The sequence below is a fragment of the Bubalus bubalis genome, chromosome 1 (assembly GCF_019923935.1).
Source record: "Bubalus bubalis isolate 160015118507 breed Murrah chromosome 1, NDDB_SH_1, whole genome shotgun sequence".
NCBI lineage: Eukaryota > Metazoa > Chordata > Mammalia > Artiodactyla > Bovidae > Bubalus > Bubalus bubalis.
Window position 1 is genome coordinate 171,242,614 of NC_059157.1, and position 20,962 is coordinate 171,263,575.

Sequence of the window (20,962 nt, forward strand, 5' to 3'; positions counted from 1 at the left end):
ATTACTTTCTCAGTTATACCAATCTTATCTCTCAAATAAATGGCAAATACTCTGAGAGCTGAAATAATTTCTTACATCCTTTCTTTACCTAAAAATGTTACTTAATAGCTAAGACCTCAAAAATGTTTTATTAATTTGCTTCTAGATATTATCTATTATATTTAATGATCTATATGCTTATTATTTTTCACAAATTAATGTACAAATGAATTTAATTTCAGTATAACAATTTTAAAGAGTATCTGTCAATTAGAGTTTTATATATCCCCCTTCCTGCCTTACATTTTAAGTTGTGTTTTATATAAAGACAAGTCATGGCCTAAAAATTCTTTTCTTTTTATATCAGCAACAATAAAAACTCAATGTAATTAGTTCCTTACAAGATGAAAAAGAAAGAAACACTGTTGAACTAGGACTTTGTGACATCTCTGCCAACATCCAGCTCAGTTTTTGGTAAAGAAAAGAAGATTAAATTTATCAATTTCTGACATTTCTTCTGCTCTACCATATTGTCAAACACATATAGCAAAGACAAAGGAGAAAATAAAAATGAGTAGATAACTTTGGGGCAAGCTTAGGGTTTCATCTGTTTGCACTCTTAAGTCACTGAAATAAATACAAATTGAAGGCTAAATTTTCGCATATAATAAAATCACAAACACAAGGCTCACTGAATGGACGTGAACAAGCAGACATGCTTATTTGCAGCTACTGTCAGCTTACATGCAAAAGCAAAACACAATGGAAATGCATGAAGATTAGTCAGTATGTATGTGCAGGCTACATTCTGAGTGCTTTACGAATCATCCACAAATGCTCGGAAGTGAGTGGTAAGTGCCATTATGAAGCCAGATGACAAGATTTGATTTTTTTTTTTTTCCTACCAGTTTTCTCAATTCCCACTTGAATCGGTTTGGCTGGCTCTGTTATGCCTTGGAAATGATGTCAATACAATTCTGAGACTGCTGCTAAGGAGCACAAAACATTATAGTCCTATATAAACAATAGCTATTTATCTTTCTCTTTCCTTTGACAATTGGATTTTTGGCTCAATTTCTTTTTGAACATTATATGACTAGAGTCCCATAATATTAACCTGCATTTATATTCAATAGGATAACCAGTCAAAATATATGAATTCAAATTAAATATTTCTGGTTTACACATCCCAAATAATCAGTATGCCTAAGCTCATCAACTGGGTGTTTTAACAAAACCTAAGTCAGTGTATTCCCCAATAAAAATTCTTTCCTAAACGTAATTTCTTACCCCTCCCAAATTTTAAAATAGCTTTTGATTACCTTAAAGCTGGAAATGAAAGTATTTTTGTTTGCACTTTTAAGAGTCTGATTGACCCATTCAATGATAATTGCATCATTTACTTTTTCACCCTCTCCAAGATCCGATAACACATTCAGTGTGTACCTGTAACAGAAAAGATACATATTTAAGGCTGAAAGTGGTGAAATTTACTCTTACATCATTTATATCAATATTTAGATGAATATTTAAGAAATATTTCAATTCTAATAAATATTTCTAATTTTACTCTCGTATTTGCACTTAGTCGATTCCGAAGTCACAGAGTTCAGTAATCAGAAACAAAAAATACTATCTAGTATATTAAAAAATTAAAACAACTCTTTACTAAGCAGTTTTTCAGAGGCATTAAATAAGAATAATTGTGTTTCTAGAGATTGAGTCACTTTCAAAACAAAGTAAACTTATAAAAAATTTATTGTCAACAAATCATTAACTATATTTTGCATTGTATATTTCTTCTGTGTTTGCTATTCTACAAAAGTAGCTAAAATTTTACTTCAAATGACTTGTTGAAGGAAACTGATAGTGATGCCACAAACAAGTCAGTCTTTACCTTCTCATCAGCTGCCACACCAATGCCAGAGTAAGTGTTGAATTTCCTTCATTTAAGTCCTGCCCAGCAATGCCAACCAAGGAGAATTTGGCCTTATTCTTCCCAAGTTCCACTGCATAGTTACAGTTTTCAATCTGTAAATAGTAAATAAAAGTTTAGGTATCACGACAAATTTTTTAATGTATTTCTTGAATAGGCCAGCCTAGTTCAGTCATCTGAAAAATACTTGTGATGACAGTGAAAATTTATAACAATTTTATATCCTAATAACCAGTGAAATTAGGAAATAACTATTCCATTTTATAGCTGAAAATATCAGATCACCAAGGGGTTAACTAGGTAAGGAAACAACTGGCTGAAAGTTTAAAGATCCTCTCTTACTCTTAGAAGTCTTGACTGTCCAAGATTACACAGTGAATTAGTGGTAAATCTGAAACTAAAAACCTAGTTTTCTGTATTCCATCAGTTGAGGTAATCAGTGTTATTTTGTCTACATTTAAAATTAGTGAACAGCGAAATTGTTTAAGAATCTAACTTCATCTCTAATATTTTATATCTAGATCTCACCCATCCTTTAAAATTAAGCTTTTAGTCAATGATTTTCAAAAAAGGATTAACCTTATCTGTATCATCTGCTGCTTTTGTTGAACTTCCAATCATGGTTATCTTATAATGCTTATGCACCATCTTCTACTTAGCATTTTATGAACTTTCTTTTGCCAATCATACATAAGCTCCTTTTAAAGGAAAAAAACTATAAAATGCACAAACCTGTATCATATTCTCCCCACCCCTAGCGCAGGACTCAGCACAGTGTCCTGTCTATAGTAGGAATCGGATGCATGGTAGTGGTTTAATCACTAAGGCATGTCTTACTCTTATGACCCCATGGACTGTACCCTGCCAGGCTCCTTTGTCCATTGGATTTCCCAGGCAGGAATACAGCAGAGGATAGCCATTTCCTTCTTCAGGGGATTTTCCCAAGCCAGGGATCGAACCCAGGTCTCCTGCATTGCAGGCAGATTCTTTACCATCTGAGCCACCAGGGAAGCCCCGTCCCCTATAGTAAGAATCTGATGCATTAACACCAAGTAAACTATCTAACTACTTCTTTCCAATGATAAAAGTACAATTAAAAAGTTTTTGTCTATCCTAGCCTCTACAGAAGTTCATTATTTCCAGTCATCTAGTATTATACTTATCTCAGAACACACACTCATTTGTGTGTGCATATGTATATACACACAAATGAGTGTATACATATATATATACATATACACACACATATATATATGCCCCATATGTGTATGCACATATATATGCTCAATCCCAAGGAAGGGCAATGCCAAGGAATGTTCAGACTGCCACACAATTGTGCTCATTTCACAAGCTAGCAAGGTAATGCTCAGAATCCTTCAAGTGAGACTTCAACAATATATGAACTGAGAACTTCCAGAAGTACAAGCTGGATTGAGAAAAGGCAGAGGAACCAGAAATCAAATTGCCAACATCTGTTGGATCATCGAAAAAGCAAAAGAATTCCAGAGAAACATCTAATTCTGCTTCATTGACTATGCTAAATCCTTTGACTGTTAGGATCACAAAAAACTGTGGAAAATTCTTGAAGAGAGGGGAATACCAGATCACCTTACCTGCCTCCTGAGAAATCTGTATGCAGGTCAAGAAGCAACAGTTAGAACCAGACATGGAACAACAAACTGGTTCAAAATTGGGAAAGGAGTACATCAAGGCTGTATATTGTCACCCTGCTTATTTAACTTGTATGCAGAGTACATCATGTGAAATGCTGGGCTGGATGAAGCTCATGCTGGAATCAAGATTGCAGGGAGAAATATCAATAACCTCAGATATGCAGATGACATCACCCTAAATGGCAGAAAGTAAACAAGAACTAAAGAGCCTCTTGATGAAGGTGAAAGAGGAGAGTGAAAATGCTGACTTAAAACTCAACAGTCAAAAAACAAAAGATCATGGCATCTGGTCCTATCACTTCATGGCAAATAGATAGAGAAATAATGGAAACAGTAACAGACTTTATTTTCTTGGGCTCCAAAATCACAGCAGATGGTGACTGCAGCTATGAAATTAAAAGACACTTGCTCCTTGGAAGAAAAGCAGTGACAAACTTAGACAGTGTGTTGAAAAGCAAAGACATTACTTTACAAAGGTCCATATAGTCAAAGCTATGGTTTTTCCAGTAGTCACGTACAGATGTGAGAGTTGGACCATAAAGAAGGCTGAGTACCATAGTTCAAAAGCATCAATTCTTTTGATGCTTTTGAACTATGGTGTTGGAAAAGACTCTTGAAAGTCCCTTGGACTGCAAGGAGATCCAACCAGTCAATCCTAAAGGAAATCAATCCCGAATATTCATTGGAAGGACTGATGCTGACACTATAATGCAAAGAGCTGATGCAAAGAGCTGACTCATAGAAAAGACCCTGATGCTGTGAAAGAGTGAGGGGAGGAGGAGAAAGGGGCAACAAAGGATGAGATGTTTGGATGGCATCACTGACTCAATGGACATGAATTTGAGCAAACTCCATAAGATAGTGAAGGACAGGGAAGGCTGGCATGCTGTAGTCCATGAGGTCGCAAAGAATTGGACATCACGGACTAACACTTCCACTTTCAAACATTTAGTTAAGAAAAACAGTATGACTGATTTCTCCTAATTTTCTTTCCCAAGTTAGTTAAGACCTCATTACAAAACAAGTAAACCTGAGAAACATAGATATACCTTTTTTCTAAGAAGAAGAAAATGTTTCCAGGAAAAGTGAGAAAAGGACTACACAATAACAGAATTTGTATAAATTAATGGGTACTGTTCTTTAAAAAGCAGAATGCAAATTCCCAGAGGTCAGTGTGTTACAAATAAAAATGTAAGAAGATACTCTGAACCTGCTGTAATATCTGCCTTGCTCCCTTAATGAGTTAAATCAAATCTTTGATATGCATTCATTTTTTTTAATGCATGGAGATAATGTTACAAAATTCTTTCTCTTTCCCAGGATTATAGGTTTAGGCTTCTAAATAGAAATATGCACATAACTGAAAAAATGAATTCCTATTTATGGAACACAGCATCAGAGCTCTGTTTATGTAATAGTGTGGATAGAAGAGAGAAAAACCAGCATATTTGGGGCACTTCCCTAGTGGTCCAGTGGGACCTCCATGCAGGAGGCATGGGTTTGATCCCTGGCCAGGGAAATATTAATAAGATCCCACATGCTACAAAGTGTGGGCAAAAGATTTTTTAAAAAAGCAAGTTTTCCACTGCCAGTCATTGCAACAGGAGAATTTTCGAACAAATTGTAATAATTACTCATGTAAAATGTATTTCAACAAAGGGCTATCTATTTTATGGCTAGTTTGAGTACAATTCCTGATGAGAATGATGGTGAGAAAAGAGCTCAGGGTTAATAGTTTAGAGCGCCGAGATGCTGATGTGACGAGCAGTGAAAGAGAAAATGGAAATGGATGCTAGCATAAGGGAAAAGATGAGTTCTACTTTTTGGCAACATTTGATTCCAAGTTGGGCAAAATAGTTCTAAGATGAAGAGAGGTACCAAACTAGAGAAAGAGTAAGAAGTTAGGTTCCTAGAAGTAAGCCATGTTTATGGTGGTACTTAACACTTTAAAAAAGGATCTGCTCCCTAAGAATGTAAATACAGAACGTTAAGAGCATTAGACCAAGAACTGAGCCTTGGAACTGAGCCTAGAGTTGTTGGGCTAAAAGTTTAAAACCCTGTGAAAGGTAAGAAGAACACAAAGCATGAAAAAACAGGAGAGTATATAGTCTCACAGAATTAATGGAAGAAACAATTACCAAGCATTTCAAAAGTGAAGATCAGATCATTTGAAAATGAAAAAAACTATATAATGGGAGACAGAGTTCCAAGGGAAAAGAAATACCAAAGAAACAGTGAAGAAAGGCTATTTAAGTGGTGCAGTTTTACCAACTTCACAAATGAAGCTAAGTGACATCCGCTGATGAATGCCCAAAGTCGATAAAAGAAGTCCCTGGATACTGTGTCATGAAAGTACTGCTTCTTTATTTTTTAAATATCTTGAACTTATTTCAGGACTTGTGTTTCATTCTATAAATAGCTAGTATTTGTTGAAAGGGAACATTCTACATATGAGTAGTTTGTGACATCATATAATTAACATTAAAAACCTCCAGGTATAATGAATGAGAGTTCAGTTGGTTTTCCTGTTACATTTTGCATCTGAAATTTTGAGTTAAAAAACTTATATGAAATTAGGTAACAAAATTTCCTGAATTTTACTCCCATGGTAATTACAGGCATATCAAATAAAATATAAAACACAGATAGTCCAACCACTAGAAATACTGAAAAATGTGAATATATATAAACCTCTTGTAATTATACTATCCATTTAATTACTTTTAATATTATGATGCCTTTCTTCCTTGTCTTTCTTTCAAAAATAGGATTTAAAAAAAAATTTACAAAGTCTATAAATACACAGTCTAGAGATCAAGAGAAAGAGGTCCATTTTGAACACATGTCTGTGTGTGTGTGTGTCATACTGAGTGAAGTAAGTCAGACAGAGAAAGACACATCGTATGATATCACTTGTACGAAGAATCTAAAAAAAAGAGTACAAATGAACTTATCTACAAAATAGAAATAGTCACAGATGTACAAAACAAATATAGTTTTGCCAGGGGTAAGGGGAGGAGGGATAAATCGGGAGATTGGGATTGACATATACACATTATTACATATAAAAAAGATAAATAATAATGATAGATAATAAGTGAAATTATAGGTCAATTTAAAGGACTTTTGGAAGATTATTGATATATATTACCAAACTGTTTTAGAGAGTTTATATAGATGAACACTCCCTCTAACACTGGATGTAGTACAATCCATTTCTTTCATTTTATTTTCTTTGGTTACATCATGCTGCATGTGGGATCTTAGTTCCCAACCAGGGATAGAACTCAGGCCATAGCAGGCCCTAACCATTGGACCACCAGGAAATTCCCAATTGTTTCTCATCTTAAATTGCTTTTCTTTACTGTGGGTGAAAATTTTTTCATGTGTATATTATACATCATTATTTCTTTTTCTGTGAATTGTTCACGCATATTGTTTACTCTCCCATTTTGCTGTTAGAATTTTAGTAATAGTAATTGATTTGTATAAACTATTTTTATGTTAAGGATATTAAACATTTATTGTCCTGTTGCAAATATGTTTCATAGTTTATTATTTTTATTTACTTTTAAGTTTTGTTTCTGGTGTTTATTTTTGCATAAGAAGTTTTAAATTCGTATGTAATCTACTATATCAATTATTTATTTGTAATTTATCATTTGTAAGAGTAAATTATAATTCACTTCTATTTTCTTAAAGTTTTATTTATTACATTTAAGCCTTTAAGTCTTCACTTTTATTCCACTGGAATTTATTTGGGTGGATGATATATGGTGAAAAGTACTTTTTTCCCTACAAAATATTTACTCACTTGTTCCGGCATCATATTTTGGATAATCCTTTCTCTCCCTACTGGATTCAGTAAGCAATTTGTTATATATTAAGTTCTTATATTTTAGGATAGGTTTTTAGGCTACTGTAATCAATTTGATTTTTATATGCATATTTAACTATTTCAATTACTTTAGCTTTATCATAAGATTTTTATGTTTGCTAACAGCTTCTCCCTCAACATTCCTAGAAAATGTTCTTGATGATTGGGGCCTGTTTCTTATTCCTGTTGAACTTTAAAATCACCTTTATAATCCCACCCCCAGTATACACACATGCACACATATGCATAAGGAAATTTATTGTAATTTTAACTAGAATTATTTCCCACCTATAAGTCAATTTGTAAGAATTTGAATATCTTTATAATATTTATATTTCTATCCAGGAATATGGTTATAGTTCCATTGATTATATTTCACTAGAGATAATTTCTAACTCATGAGACTGCAGGCTAACTTCACAGTTCAGTTCAGTTCAGTTGCTCAGTCATGTCCGACTCTTTGCGACCCCATGAATTGCAGCATGCTAGGCCTCCCTGTCCATCACCAACTCCCAGAGTTCACTCAGACTCAACGTCCATCAAGTCGGTGATGCCATCCAGCCATCTCATCCTCTGTCGTCCCCTTCTCCTCCTGCCCCCAATCCCTCCCAGCATCAGAGTCTTTTCCAATGAGTCAACTCTTCGCATGAGGTGGCCGAAGTACTGGAGTTTCAGTTTTAGCATCATTCCTTCCAAAGAAATCCCAGGGCTGATCTCCTTCAGAATGGACTGGTTGGATCTCCTTGCAGTCCAAGGGACTCTCAAGAGTCTTCTCCAACACCACAGTTCAATAGCATCAATTCTTCGGTGCTCAGCTTTCTTCACAGTCCAACTCTCACATCCATACGTGGCCATTGGAAAAACCATAGCCTTGACTAGACGGACCTTTGCTGGCAAAGTAATGTCTCTGCTTTTCAATATACAGTCTAGGTTGGTCATAACTTTCCTTCCAAGGAGTAAGCGTATTTTAATTTCATGGCTGCAATCACCATCTGCAGTGATTTTGGAGCCCAAAAAAATAAAGTCTGACACTGTTTCCACTGTTTCCCCATCTATTTCCCATGAAGTGATGGGACCAGATGCCATGATCTTCATTTTCTGAATGTTGAGCTGTAAGCCAACTTTTTTTAACTCTCCTCTTTCACTTTTATCAAGAGGCTTTTGAGTTCCTCTACACTTTTTGCCATAAGGGTGGTGTCATCTGCATATCTTAGGTTATTGATATTTCTCCCTGCAATCTTGATTCCAGCTTGTGCTTCATCCAGACCAGCATTTCTCATTATGTACTGTGCATATAAGTTAAATAAGCAGGGTGACAATATACAGCCTTGATGTACTCCTTTCCCGATTTGGAACCAGTTTGTTGTTCCATGTCCAGTTCTAACTGTTGCTTCTTGACCTGCATACAGATTTCTCAGGAGGCAGGTCAGGTGGTCTGGTATTCCCATCTCTTCAAGAATTTTCCAGTTTGTTGTGATCTGTCAAAGGCTTCCTTAGAACGCATAATACTCACTTTTGCCCACATTGCATTGTATCATAGTTATTTGCACACATATCTTGAGCTTCGCAGGTGGCACTAGTGGTAAAGAACCTGCTTGCCAGTGCAGGAGATGTAAGAGAGAGATGTGAATTCGATCCTGGGGTCAGGAAGGTCCCCTGGAGGAGGGCATGGCAAACCACTGCAGTATTCTTGCCTGGAGAATCCCATGGACAGAGGAGCCTGGTGGGCTACAGTCCATGAGGTCACAAAGAGTCGGACACAACTGAAGCCACTTAGCATGCACGCACACATATCTTATCTAATTTCTTTAGGGTTTCCTGAGGACCAATTCCATGACTTGCTCTATTTTATATCCTGCATTGTACAGTATGTTCAGGTTGTGGGTAATCAATTAATATCTACTGAAAATATTAACAAATAACCAGTAAATATCTGGCAAGTTTTGGCGATTATAAAATAGGAATTCATGGATGATGCATCTCCAAAAATATTAAATTCTGCTGCTGCTGCTGCTGCTGCTGCTGAGTCACTTCAGTCATGTCCGACTCTGTGCGACCCCATAGACGGCAGCCCACCAGGCTCCCCCGTCCCTGGGATTCTCCAGGCAAGAACACTGGAGTGGGTTGCCATTTCCTTCTCCAATGCATGAAAGTGAAAAGTGAAAGTGAAGTCGTTCAGTCATGTCCGACCCTCAGCGACCCCATGCTCCTCCGTCCATGGGATTTTCCAGGCAAGAGTACTGGAGTGGGGTGCCTTTGCCTTCTCCGTATTAAATTCAACAACTTGTTAAAGTTGTAGTTATACAAAGTGTCTGACTTGGAGGACTAGTTTCATCTTTCCAAACACAAAAGCTCACCTGTATTAAGGATAATAAGCATAACATGATTTGGGATGAATCTGTGGGGACAGATTACATTTACTAAGCTTTATGAAACTCTTAAGTCCTCTGTTTTATATGAGAACAATAACAACAGATCCATGGGCATTATTTCATTCACCTTCTTCATGTTCCCTCCAAGAGCAGGATAAGGAGGTTTGTTCACATGGCTCCAGTCAACTGGCACACGGATCATTTCGTAGAGCTGAAAGATGACTAATGCATCTGCAAGGTCACTAAGACAAGAGAAAAAGAAAATGAAGGGAGAGGAAATGTCGGTATGATCTGGTTTTACTAAGCACACTGGAGATGGGCTTTGTCTACAAAAATACAACAGGACTACTGAATGCTTAAAGAATGGCAGGCAGAATAGATCATTTGACCCAGAACTTGTAATCTAGGAATCTGTCCAAATTTTTTTCATAAACGTGTACAAAGATATATGTACAAGGATATTCACTCCCATGGTATTTATAAATTTAGAGACAGTTTAAATGCCTGACAGTAGGGGCTGTTGAGTAAATTAACCTTACCCTGGACTCCTGGACCACCAATAAGATGAAACAAGGTAGATCCTTATGTACTAACATGAAAGCTTTATACAACACACTAAGTTTATAAAAGCAAGAGGCAGTTATTTATTTATTTAATAGTATTTTAAAATATTTCTATTTAAGTTATTATTAAATGTATTTTAATTATATTAATGCATTTTAATCTTTTAATCTAAAATATTAAAAATATATTCAGAGTTAGTAGTATTTAAATACCTCCTCTATTCATAGCCATTACCTCTGGGCAGGAAAAAAAGGAACATGGGATGGGTAAGATGGGATTATCATGGTTTTTTGTTATTGTTGTGCTACATACTTACATACTTCCTGAAGCTTATACCATGAGAATGAGTTCATCTATTACTTATGTATTATGATTTTTAAAACTTTAAAAAGTAATTATATAAAAGTCACAATAGCTACTCAGTAGGAAGCTGTTCATGTCAAACAGTGAGGTTTAAGAGGAAGGAATTTAGGAGAAAGTAAGTTACTGAAGTAAAAATACTACTACTTGGGATTCAGAAAAACATGTTCTCCTGAGGCACCCAGAGTACATCTATTGAATCTGTTTTCAATTCTGTATGGTAAGGACATAAAGCAACAGTGACTGATTTTTAAATTACTAGCTCCATCCTGAATTACATGAGTTTTCTCTGTCAACAGCTCGTTCACTGAGCTCTGTTTTGCTAAGGTTCATATTAAAGTTACTTTGCATCTCTGAGCACACACCATACGGCCATGCAGGGGGCTGCGCCCTGAACTGAGTGAAGGAGAGAGAAAGTCCTCCTGTCTTAAAAGAAGAGTCCTCTTTTGATGAAGGTAATCAAGAGCTAAGTCATCTGTCAGCACATGGAGAAAGTTGTATGAAAAGTAAATCACTGAAGTAGTTGTATAGGTTCTGAAATCTCATTTCATTAATTTTTTTGTTTTTTACTTTAAAGGAATTCATTCTTATTTCTATGTGGTATGGTATTAATACTCATGTTTTGCAAATAGGGAAACTGAGGCCCAGAGAGTGGATACGATTTCCAGATGTATTCTAGAACCAACCTGTCATAGAAAAATTCTAGGGCTAGTAATTCTTAAAATATATTTAATAACTTAAATATATTTAAGGAGAGAATTTTCAGTTAAAAACAATCTAAATGATTCTTTTGCTTTGGTTTAGGTTGGGTTTGGTATACTGCAGGTGGGGAGCTAATCACTTAGGGGTTGGTTTAGGAATATGACCCAGACACAAATTTATGGACATACAGTTCTGGTGCCAACTAAACCTCTGGTTCTTGTTTTTCTATATTCTGATGGTTCTTATTAAGGTAATTTTTGAGAATTTTCTGAACTTCCCTTACCCCTCCAAAAATTACCTATACCTGGAAACCCTATGCTAGCAGTTCAGGAACTAAATAAAAATAATCATCTTTAGCTAAAAAAATTTAGCCAATTATTCTCCACCATCAACCACAGAGAACTCTAGTATTCCTGACATTTATGAAGCTACCATGAAGTCTCAATAAATTCTAATATCCTAGTTTTAAATGTCCTTCTTAATTTAAAAAGAAAATACATGTTTATTGTAAAACAAAGAAAAACCCTCCAAAACCATATTTAAGTTACTAACATGAAAACTAAGTCTCCTTACTACCTTAACTCTCCTCTCTAAGTTGTATACAGTTTGGTTTTAATCCCTCTAGATTTTTTAAAAATTCAAATACATATATGTATACACTCAACTTTAAAATAAAAATGAGATTTTAGTAGTCCTATTATATCATTATGTTCTCTCAGTTATATATTGTAGACATTATTTCAAATGAGTCCATAAATATCTAGCCTATTTTTTTTTGAGAAGAAAATTTTTTTATTTAAGTACAAAAGTAATGATAGAGCAGTATCATATTATATATTTACATCAAGTAACAAGTATATCACAAGAGAAAAATTGAGAATCTCTGAATTATGTATTTTCTGCCTTTTAATTGTGGCAATATTTAGTGGGTTTAGAAAAGTAATATTTCACCTGAGGGTTCTGAATCAAGGATTTTTAGTGACATAGCACACTTAGAAAGATAAAGAAGTCAACAGAGTTTGCCTTCTTTAAACTGCTATCCCTTTAGAAGAATAAGCTTAATTAGCATCCCTCTTTACCTCCAGTATTGGAGTTCTTTACTGTGCCACTACTCTGAGAAGTTCCAGTCTAAAAGACATATCTCTTTTGTCATCCAGTTGGAATTCACACACTCCTATTAAAGACTTTATGAAATTTAAGTCTATCACATCAAAGCTAGTTACCACAACCAGGCCATACTGATTTTAAAGACTATTTTGAATATACACCAAGAAATAACTATACCATAAATCTGACCCAGTGAACATGGTCTTTTGTGGTATTAATCTTCAGTTCATATTTAAATAAAAGCAGTTATTGTTCATTAAGAAGTTTCCTTGGTGTGTAAATTATTAATAGGTTTAGTTAATTAGAAAAATATCCAATTAGCTGGAGCTGAGTTCTTTTGCATTTTTAGGCATGCTCAGGTAGATCTTATAATGGAGAAGGATGGCTTCCTCTCATCTACACCTAGAAAGACACCTTATTTGCACTACTGGAGAGCACAGGAAATGGTTCAGTAAAATATTTTCTTAATCCTACCAATGTTAATAATGTGTTGTCATTTTTAAACAAAAAAGAATAAAACAAACAACAAGTACGAAGGGAAACAAAGTTATTTCTACAAATTAGAAAAAAGTATTCAGAACAAATTATGGGATAATTGAAGTTTGGGGCAAAAATAAATAGAATGTGAATTATAATGATGAACACTGATAAAATAAGAGCAATTAATATTACTGTTCTTCTAATCTGTTAAACTTGAAATAATTTATTATTTTCTTGATTAGCAATTATAAAAAAGCAAGATGAATTATCTTTACTAAATTATTTATATCATCAAAAATTATAACTAATAACATCATAATATTATCTTTTCAAATAATACTTTTCTATTAAAATCCAGTGTATTGCCAATCCTCAGGATTCTGAAACTCTAAATGTTGGCTAAAATTTTTGAGATTTTTACAAAATATTCTCATGTAAACACACCTACAGTTTGAAACTAGAAAAGTTGGACTCTGGCCCAGAAAGCTAAAACACATAAAATATTTACCTGTACAAATGATTAATATATGGGTTGACTCCCAAGGAATTCATCCAGTTCCGAAATGTCCTCTCTTCCTTGCTCTCTCCTAAAGTAGACACAAGTTTACACTGATGATTCAGGACAAAAAAGGAATCAAGAACTGCATTTTAAACCATTCTGGCAGGAACAAACTGCATACATATTTTGCCACGGTTCCTATGATACAACAATCTTTTTGTTTGTTGTTCAGTCACTAATTCATGTCTGACTCTTTGCAACCCCATGGACTGTAGCCCACCAGGCTCCTGTGTCCATGGGATTTCCCAGGCAAGAATACTAGAGTAGGCTGCCATTTCCTTCTCCAGGACAATCTTTTTGGGGAAGAAAAAAAAATCTCTTTCCACCAAAGCTCCCTTTCCCTGTGTCTAGAAAGTCTCCAATTGCTTTCTAAATGTCTTCATCTCAAGTCCCTTACTTGATGTTTGTAAATTATTGAGCCATTAGTTTCTGTGTTCAGAAAAGTAACAGGTAAACCTATGTGGTCCTATCTGTAGTTATGACTTCATGCAAAAGGGACTGGCGAAAAATTAATAAAACAACCTTATAGGGTAACATTAGCACTTTAAACAGAAATAGAAAAGCTCTACCTTTCCCAGTGTGGTATCTCTAAATCTGTACAGATTATGGCTTTACACAGGAAAGTGTCTGAGCACACAAACCTACATTTTCATCACACCAAACAGCAATGAAGAGGAGAGGGGATTACAGGCAATATAAAAACAAGCAATGAGGGGCTATAACTATTTTATAGGCTTCCTGGGTTATTTTAGATCGTCCCTACAGAAAACACATAAGGGACATAGCCTCCATAAAGAGTGTGAAAAGACACATTTCATCATAGTATAGTAAGTCACTAGACCTCAAAGATCACCTCAAGAAGTAACTCCTGCAGGCAGTATTATTAACCTGAGATTACCTATGGTCCTTGAGCTTCCCCTTCATAGCAGTGCTCACCCCATCCATAAGGGGAATGTGGGCTCTGGTATGGACAGAGAGAGATGGGGGCTCTTTTGCCATATCTACCTTTTAGGCATCCCCAGCATTGCAGATTGTCCTAAGGGGCCATCTAGAAATATTACTGTTTTTCAGCTAAGTTAGGGGACAATGGAATAGCCTTGCCTACCCCTCATCACTAGACTCTTGAAAATGGAAACGTTTATACGTCTCATCACTTCTAAGACATGGACAAGTCCAGGTCACCATCTGAACTTTGGCTCGTGGGGGATCCCCAAGACAATTTATCACATTTGACCATCTGAGCACCAGGGGCCCATTCCTATCGCATCATCCTTGCAGTCTTCTTCAGACTGAGTGTCACACATAGAGAAAACCTACACACCCAGAACAGAAATCCAAATCTTGTAAAATTTAAGATTCTGGTTTTTATGTTGACTGCCCCTTGCATTTTCATGTTGTTTTCAATACCATTATCTAAAGCCTTTCCCATAATCTGCTTTAATTCTTGCTCTATTCAATTATAATAGCCATATAATTTCTTGCTGAAATTTTGTCTCCTCTGGTCTGCCTAAAAGGTCTGCAAAAAGGATCCATCTGTTGTATCTGCCACAGTCATTTTATAATACATAACTGATATGAGAATCTTTTTAAAAAGAACAAAGTTCAACTAACTACTCCTAGAACTCATGCTTGCCTTGTTTTGGGAGTTATTAAAAGGTGCATATATGGAAGCGAGAATTGGTCCATAAAGAAAGCTGAGTATTGAAGACTTGATGCTTTTGAACTGTGGTGTTAGAGAAGACTCCTGTGAGTCCCTTGGACTGTAAGGACTTCCTACCAGTCAATCCTAAAGGAATTCAGTCCTGAAAATTCATTGGAAGGACTGATGCTGAAGCTGAAGCTCCAATACTTTGGCCACCTGATACTCACTGGAAAAGACCCTGATCCTGGGAAAGATTGAAGGTAGGAGGAGAAGGGGACAACAGAGGATGTGATGGTTGGATGGCATCACCGACTCGATGGACATGAGTTTGAGCAAGCTTCGGGAGTTGGTGATGGATAGGGAAGCCTGGCGTGCTGCAGTCCATAGGGTCACAAAGAGTCAGGCACGACTGAGTGACTGAACTGAACTAGGTGCAAATTAAATATTTCAACTTTCCTGGAAGTGACATAAATGTAACCATACTATGATTAGCAGCTTGATGCATGTGACTTGAATTTATCTTTTAGTTTTTTCTGGTATTTTGCTACATGTATAAATTTTTTCTAATAATTAGAGAATTTTTACATTATTTTCATCTAGGAAAATCCAAATTATGTTTTAAGGTTTCAAACACCAATAGTGTAACAACAGTTTAATTTTTACTAAAATAATATCCAATTTCTGCTGGTCCTGATGAGACAAGTCACTAAACTTGCATTTTCATTGAGTTCTATAACTATTATAGACCTGTGTTTTCTGATTCTTCCTATTGCTCTAAACTAATTATATCATTATTTTAATTTTTGATACCTGGAAAGTAAAAGAGATTTTAAAAGTGAGCATTTATTTATCCACTACCATTTCAAGTTGTCTTGGTAAATAAATGCTCAAGGCCAGAAGCACTATGCATTTGCGCAGGAGTCATGGTAAAGCATTACAAAAACATATGTATTCCAAACTAGAAATGTTGTCTGGATTTCAGACAACTAAAGCAATCTTGGATGTAAACTCTTAAAGGCTGATATAAAAGAGAGAAAGAATTATAAGACATTCTCTTCATTTTTAGGACTAAACTGACATTGCAATTGATAAAAGTTTAGAGAAAATAACAAAAGTAGGCTACTAAGAGGAAAGGAAGGAAAATATATTGAACATTCACTACATGTGCTAAAGTGGTGTACTGTTTTCCTCTTTCCGAGCATTAGAGAGCACACAAAATTTGTTCATTAATGAAAGGTCACTTTAACTTGCTCTGGAACTCTTCAAAATAAGTATTACTATTAAGTCTGGTTTTATATATGAGAAAACCAAGGCTCATAAAGGTGCTCAGTTATTAAACTGGGGGTATCATGATTTAGACAAAGTCTAATTCCATGGTCTATGTATTTTCTATTACCACAAATAAATTTTGAGATGGTCTCTGTATCGGTAGCCCCATATTTGGCTCAATTTAATATGAAGATTTATTATTTAATTGGGCCTTTACTTTGCTTTAGTTCCATACAGATAAAATTCTTTGCCAATGAGGACATACTAATACATGAATATGAAGGTGATAAGGTCAAGCTTCAAATTTCATAAGGATCTACAAAAACTAATGTACAGAAGAAAAAATTCCAGTGATAGTTGACGTCAAATTCATTTTTGGCAGATGTATCAGGACATACATATGTTCTAAATAAAGATGACTGATAAATATTTCCCACAGTATTTTTTATATAAATAAATACTAATGGAAATATTTAGCAATCCTGTTCACACTGAAAAATCCCAAAAGCATGCTGAACACCAGCAAAAGAATTCAAACGTGACAAATAGGAGAGTGAGCAAGTTGGAAAAGATATCTAGCAAGAATTCAGTGACTATAAAAAGCAAGTCATTTTTAATATGCCACTCTAAACAATGCCTTCTACTATAAGGCAGAGAGGAATTTTGAAATTTTCCAGACTGATAAAAAAAACATAGCCATCTCCCTTTTTAGTTTTTTTAAAAGTTCTAACCCCTCACCCTCAATTTCTCTGCTGAGAAATCAACATTTCTTAATCTATCTTACCTCTCAGTTACATGTCTATGTAGAGAACACCATCTTTATTTTACCGCATCTCAGAAAGAGTGAGGTAAAATCATAGTCCTCCAACAATGTATTTGTTAAATCTGAAGCTTCCTTCATTAATCAAAAAGCTGTCATTATAAAGTGACCAGGACACTGGAACTCTGGTCGTGGTAGTCAAAGAGAAAAAGATAGGGCTAGTTTCTCACTCTGTCTCACAGACGAAGAGGGAGTAAGATGGGTGATGTTAGACAGTGAACACTGAAGTTCAAGTTCTCCCCACCAGGAAGAATCCTCGCCTCAGAACCAGCTTCTCCAAAGGGCAACTATCAAGGCTACTGTCGGAGGAGTCCCTACCTCTGATAACTGCCGCTACTGCTACCGCTATTTTTACTTTCAGTTCTAGTACGAACGTGGGTCTTGGTATACATGTGAGTAGTTGTGAGGATGAGAGGAAAAGGAGAGAGGCTGAAACAGATGAGAAAGAATGAGACATTGAGCATGTTTTTGTCATTATGATGATTCATACAGTGTAAGTGTTGACATTTAGTAAATCTAAGTAACATAGCTAAGCAATACAAAATGATATATGTTATAGATCCTAAATCAATCCTTTCAGAGATTCTTGAGATAAAAGATAAGTGTGCTTATTCACAGCAGAGGGATAAAGGCTTTCCATCAAATCATGACATCCAATTGTCAAAACTGATCCCTAATGTGTTTACAACTCCACTATCCCATAATTATAGAAGGCAAATTAGATAGAGGTTACTTAATCAAGTCTTGCCCTGCTGTTCTAATTAAGTTTCATTTGTTTCTTGCTTGTCATCATCCTTCATTCTTTAGGCATATTAAGACAGATTAAAAAAAAACAAAAACACAACATAAACAATGCAAAAAATATCAACCCAGATAGAAAGAACAAATAGTACTGATAAAAAGCACATTCAGAATGAATATATTTATAGAGTATAGAAAAGTACTAAGTACAGTACCTACATTAGGAGGGGTCAAATCTGCATTTCATGAAGCAAAATAGGAAAGTATTATAAATTATGAGACAGAAAACAACAGCCCACACACAAGTAATGAATATTGTAAATTTTTTCAAGTGAACTAAAAACAGAAAAAAGAGAACAATACTGGAGTCAAACTGAAGCTTTACAAATAATTATTTTTTCAATAGCTATATTTCATTGTACATATTGGTGGTGGAATTATGTAGTCATTTAAAAGACTATTTTAAACGTATGATGGTTTTCACTAAACTCTTACGGAGAAATGACAGACAAGTACAATTTACCTCAGCATTTGCTTTTAACCCAAATGAACAACAATTTTCTTTAACTTCTTAATGCACGCACGTGCCAGCACACAGTCAGCTCCATCTCCCTCCACAATCCCCTACCTCCGACAGTGAAGTAGGACGATATCATAAAAAGATACACACAGTGAATCAGTTAAAGACAGAAAGAGCATACCTTCCAATAAATTCACATCGATGTCATTATTATCAGGCTTGCGGAGGCCTGGGTACGTGTTAAACAGATTAGCTACAAAAGCCAGGTTAAGTTTAGGATTGCCTGAAACCACATCTGCAGGAGTAACAAACTGTCTGCAGCCCAGTTTGTCTGCTTCCTGAAGCATGAATTCAGCACGCTTCAAGTCATTTTTCTCCTAAACAATGAAATACAACAAAAATGGTCAGATTAAACTTTTGATTAGCATAATTTCTTATTCATATACATATTTATAAGCAATTACTTTTCTGGAAATGAATCAACGGATGGCTCAAAAGATAGGTCAGGATGCACAGCAATTCCAAATTAACTTCCCCATTTCTTGTAAATCAGTAAGAACAAGTGTCTGAGGTTTCTTGCTGGAACCAGAAGAATATTTCATCCTCAAGGCTAAAGTACTCAACAAAACTCTCAAATATCCTATCAGTAAGCTGCTGCCGCTGCTGCCAAGTCGCTTCAGTCGTGTCCGACTCTGTGCGACCCCATGGACTGCAGCCTACCAGGCTTCTCCGTCTGTGGGATTCTCTAGGCAAGAACACTGGAGTGGGTTGCCATTTCCTTCTCCAAGTAAGCTGCTACTGGCTGAATTATAGGTAACTTGTTCAGGGCCATATATTAGAGTGCCTTCTGGCCAAGAGACTTACTTACAAATGGTACTAACAAAAAGATATCTACCCTGGTATTGCCAGTGTATTCTTTTCTCAATGAAAAACACGTTGGGATACATGTAAAAAAATACTAAAATCAGAAGGAACAGCACTTTTCACAAATGCAAAACCTTGGAAACAAACCAATGCTTATCAACAGGAGAGCAGATGAAAACTGAAACTGTGTTAATAGTCATACAAGAACATACAACAATAGGAGTGACTCTCAGTAATATAATATACTCAAAATAAGCACTAGAAATTTAAGTACAACATGATAAACTTTATATGAAGTTAAAAAATAAAATGCAAATTTTAAATCTGTAAGAAATACACTTAGTTGAAAGAAAAGTGTATTAAAATAAAAGCAAAAGAACATGAGCATAAGAATAAAGACAATGATTATCACATTAAAGGCAGGCAGAGAGATGGGACAGGGAAGAACTACACAGCTTTATATAATCTGATGTCAAAGTCCTAGCATTCTTGTTGGATTTCAATACAACAAACAACTACCAAAGAAAAATAAATTTAAACAAAAACATGCATGGACCCATGATGAGAGTATATCATGACCAAAGACTAAGATTTATCTAATTCTGTGCACCAGAGTTGTAAATAAAATGTAACTGAAATCAGAGAAAGCAATAAATTCAATATTATTAAACAACAATAAAAGCACCTCGGGTAGACATGAACAAGGCATAATACATGGACCTTATTTAGATTTTAATTGAAATAAATAATAAAAAGAAAATCTGACATTTCTGAGGCAACTGGAAATGTCAACACTGATTAATCATTTTGATACTACAGACTACTGTTATTTTTTTAGGTACTATGGTTATATTTTCAAAGTGTCTTTATCTTTTAGAAATACATGTTAAAATACTTATTGAAGAAATGATAATATGTCTAGAATTTGCTTCAAAATAATATGGAAGATGAAGGAAATAGGTAGGTAATAAACGGAGAAACAAGACTGACCATGCATTGATAGCTGTTGAACCTGAGGAATGAACTCATGGTAGTTCAGTATACTGTCTGTTCACTTTTGAATAAGTTTGAAACTTTCCGTAAGTTTTTTTCAGTTCCAATATCTGTACTCAAGCGAATTTGCAAATTGTGCATAATTGCTTTTAGATTTTATAATAATGTGAAATATAATTAGTGGTGACTCGAATTGCCTTTAAAACTAAACTTGGATGTTACACTTTAAGCACTTAATAGATTTTTATACAGACTGTAATCTGATCAGATTTTAACATTAAGATGTAACCCTGGTATTTACAGTTTATGCTAAAAGAATGGACTTCCCTAGGAAATTTTTAGATGACCCAGGATTTACATCAGTCCTTTCTACATCATAAATACTAGAATTGCCATCTTTCATTTTGTGTATTGCCAAATATAAATGGGAAGAAATGATAATTGATGGCTCATGAATCCATTAGCCGCTTGTTGCTCCCTTTCCTTGTACTCTGTCACAACTAC

The 20,962-nt window shown here is 35.1% G+C and overlaps 1 protein-coding gene across 5 annotated transcripts in view; it reads right to left on the bottom strand.

Annotated features, from left to right (window-relative positions):
- Window positions 1-20,962, bottom strand: part of PLS1 (plastin 1) — a 121,423-nt gene that overhangs the window by 8,006 nt on the left and 92,455 nt on the right. For all 5 annotated transcript variants that reach the window (XM_025290641.3, XM_006078004.4, XM_044946357.2 and 2 more), the window contains 5 exons: window positions 18,783-18,978; window positions 13,559-13,637; window positions 9,965-10,079; window positions 1,877-2,010; window positions 1,302-1,425 (listed from right to left, as the gene is read on the bottom strand). In XM_025290641.3, the coding sequence (XP_025146426.1) occupies window positions 1,302-1,425; window positions 1,877-2,010; window positions 9,965-10,079; window positions 13,559-13,637; window positions 18,783-18,978 (648 nt within the window). The remainder of the gene's footprint in view (window positions 1-1,301; window positions 1,426-1,876; window positions 2,011-9,964; window positions 10,080-13,558; window positions 13,638-18,782; window positions 18,979-20,962) is intronic.